This window comes from Poecilia latipinna, unplaced genomic scaffold (assembly GCF_001443285.1).
Source record: "Poecilia latipinna isolate Pla-1442-1.1 unplaced genomic scaffold, P_latipinna-1.0 Scaffold3472, whole genome shotgun sequence".
Lineage (NCBI taxonomy): Eukaryota > Metazoa > Chordata > Actinopteri > Cyprinodontiformes > Poeciliidae > Poecilia > Poecilia latipinna.
The window spans coordinates 1-3,090 of NW_015116088.1; the positions used below are offsets into that span (position 1 = coordinate 1).

General features: G+C 39.0%; 1 protein-coding gene across 1 annotated transcript; it reads left to right on the plus strand.

Moving 5' to 3' along the window:
- The first annotated feature begins 9 nt into the window (after positions 1 to 9).
- LOC106941041 (uncharacterized) lies at positions 10 to 2,611 on the plus strand. Its single transcript, XM_015023964.1, has 5 exons — positions 10 to 80; positions 195 to 211; positions 289 to 403; positions 477 to 650; positions 1,817 to 2,611. Exons 1-5 carry the CDS (start codon positions 78 to 80, stop codon positions 2,432 to 2,434), a joined length of 927 nt encoding a protein of 308 aa, XP_014879450.1. The 5' UTR covers positions 10 to 77; the 3' UTR covers positions 2,435 to 2,611.
- The last annotated feature ends 479 nt before the right edge of the window (positions 2,612 to 3,090 follow it).

Sequence of the window (3,090 nt, forward strand, 5' to 3'; positions counted from 1 at the left end):
AGGTCCTTTGTCTTTCCCCGTTGTCTTAAAGGAACAGCTCCTGTCTGCACTTTTAGTTTCACTTTTACATCGCAGCCATGGTGAGTAGCAGCTGTCGGCCTCCGTTTGTTTATTCAAAATTACACTTTTTTTTTCACTTGGGATCGAAACAATGTCTGAACTTGCCCTCTCTACTCTCTGTTTTATCCATCCAGGCCGGAAAAAGTACGAGGTGAGTTTGCTGATCCCACTGAAACACATCTGCGTCATGATGCGTTCACGAGCGTCAACGTTTCTGTTATTTTTTAGACAAGAACAATTTCTGAAATTGCAGCAAGATTTCAGAACAAATGCCTTCGAGATTATTAGGCAGATGGTTGATTGGTGCAATACGACTCCCGGAAGTAGACACCTAGTGGACGAGGTGAGTAAAAGCTGAAGTCTAAACCAGTCGCGGTTTTTAAAGAGGTTATCGTTCATGTTTTGTTGTTCATCAGATACTTCACAGCATCTTCTTCCTGGGAAAAATCAACACAACGCCATTCACTCCAGAGGAAATTATCCCCAATAAGGAGATGCTAAATGCCCTAAAGGAGAAATACCCAGAACCATTTGAGTGCTACTTGACTCACCTTCCCAGGCGCAGTCCGTTCTCCTGTGTGCTGGACATGGTAAGATATTAGTTTGACCGAGATGTCAGTATTAGTTACACAACACTAATCCACCATTAATACATCAAACATGATGGTAATCACAAAGTTATTAACTAGACTGCTGCAGTTAATACTCCAAAAGCAGGTCCAGTTTTTAAACACATCATAATGTAAAAACCAAACAAAAAAATGTAAACTCCAACTTATAGTAATTATTTTTTAAGTTTTTATTATCATCAACCAAAGTATATAGGCTTTTTGTTCCAGTCAGGCATTTGCATATTTAACCTAAATCTTATATTCATATGTTAATCATTCTTTTTTTGTTATTAATGATAAAACAAAGAATTTAAATAAAATTTGAAAACAAGATTATTTGAATTTATTAAATCCATACAGGGTTAACATTTTACAAACAGATTTAATACTAGACAAGGGGAGCAAACTGGACTGAACTAGGATTCAGAGAAATTACAAACTGTAAATCTGGAGTAAAGAAGAACAAACATATCAAAATCTAAAAGCACAAAAACTAACTCAACAAATCAACTAGCATTGTAAGACCTAAAAGGTAAACACACAACAACAAAAATGACCCAAATAAAACCCAAAACTCAAACTCACAACGATAACACCTCCATCATCTGGTGTTATTTTGACTGAATATGACTACTTTTATTGGTAGTAGTTCAGAACAGATTATTTATTAACTATAATTGTGTGATTTCAGTTTTCCTGTGTGTTTATTTTAAGTTTCTGTCTAGTGGGTCTCTGTGTCTGTCTACCCCTTGATTGTTTCCAGGTGTGTCTCGTTCCCTGATTACCCTCTGTGTATTTAATGCCACCTGTGTCTCTGTGTAGTGTCCTTCAACTCTTTATCAGTCTGCCATTGATTAGTGCTACCAGTGTTGAGCATTAGCTTCTGTTCAACTGTGCTGCCTGTTTCCTGGACTGTTTGAGTTTTTCCCCATTAAAATCATAATTTCTTCATCTCAAACCTGGATCAACCCCGTCTCTGTCACCACCGCCTACTGCACTCCCTGACAATAATATTTGCAAGGGAAGTATTGTTTTTAGGTAGGAGAGGCTGGTGTAGATCATACAAGGATATTGTGCTGAATTATTAAATAAAATAAACCCTCAGAATCCAGCTGCAGTTGATTGATTCTCATAATTGCTTCCAGGTTGTCCTGCAGAAGAGGCCTGAAAATGAAAACCAGGTAAAACAGACTTTGAGTGATCTGGTCAACCGTCTGAAAGAAGGTTTTCTTGTCTCTGCCACCATCTGCATCTCGAAATCCAACAAGTCGGTGCAGCAATACGGAGTCTCCATGTCCACCAGTGGCCCTAATCCCGGCAGGATTGTGATCGCTGCTTCCTGCTTGAGCTCCTACTGGGATGAATATGTGGCTGCAGCAGTGATGACCTTCTATCCTGACAAGAAGAAGAAGGAATACTTTGATGGAACCTTTAAGCTTGCTGAAGGCGCCACATGCAGGGCATATAGCATAAAAAAGGCGTCTGAAATGGAGCCTTGCAAATCATGTGGAAATCTCTTTGGCTTCCAGGAAACTTGTCAGAGAGAGTGGCCCTGGCCCTATGGCAACTGTGCTGAAGTTGAGAGTCTGAGCAACTTGTTTAAAAATGATGACCAAGTTAAGCAGCAGTCCAGACCACAATCTGACACATTCACACCAGAGAACAGAGAGAAGGTCAGAGATGAAACTCTGGAGAACCTCAAGAAAATCCTGAAAATGATTCAGTTTAAAACGTGGAGCGGTAAATTCTATGTTCCAGAGTAGTCGACTTGTAGAGAAGGCTGAGGCTTTGATATCTTTAATCACAAGTTGGCTTCTTATCTGTTTTTATGATTATTACCTTATTACTAATCATAAGTCTCCTCTCACTGCCTTCTAAGAGTTAACTTAGTATGCTATATCATCTGATGCTGTTAATGTCCTAATAAAGTTTGGAGATATGAAAAATTATTGAAGACTTCAGTTTTTAGTTGTTGCTAAGATATATTTATTTTATAATCGCATAAGGCACATCAAACTCAAGGTCTGGGGGTCAAATCTGGCCCGCCGAAGTTTTTTATGTGGCCCTTTAGACTCCAAATTACATCAATAAATAGGGGTGCACTGATTTCAGTTTTCTGGCCGATTACCAATAACCGATCTTGTAAAAAGCTTAACCTGCCAATTCCAATTTTGGCTGATACCAATTTTTTTTGTCTGATATGTTGCTCAATACAGCAAAAAAGTTGTTGAGTTGGCAACAGTGGGGTCACTGTTAATTATAAACGTGCAGACATAACTTGGTAGGCTGGTCTGGTCTGTCAGTAAAACCTCTCACTGGAGAGCAAAAAGGGAAGGTGGTTGATTCTTAGACCTTTGCAAAGCTAGACAAGATCAGTGGATGAGATCGGCTTCATATGCAAAAATTGACCAATCACCGA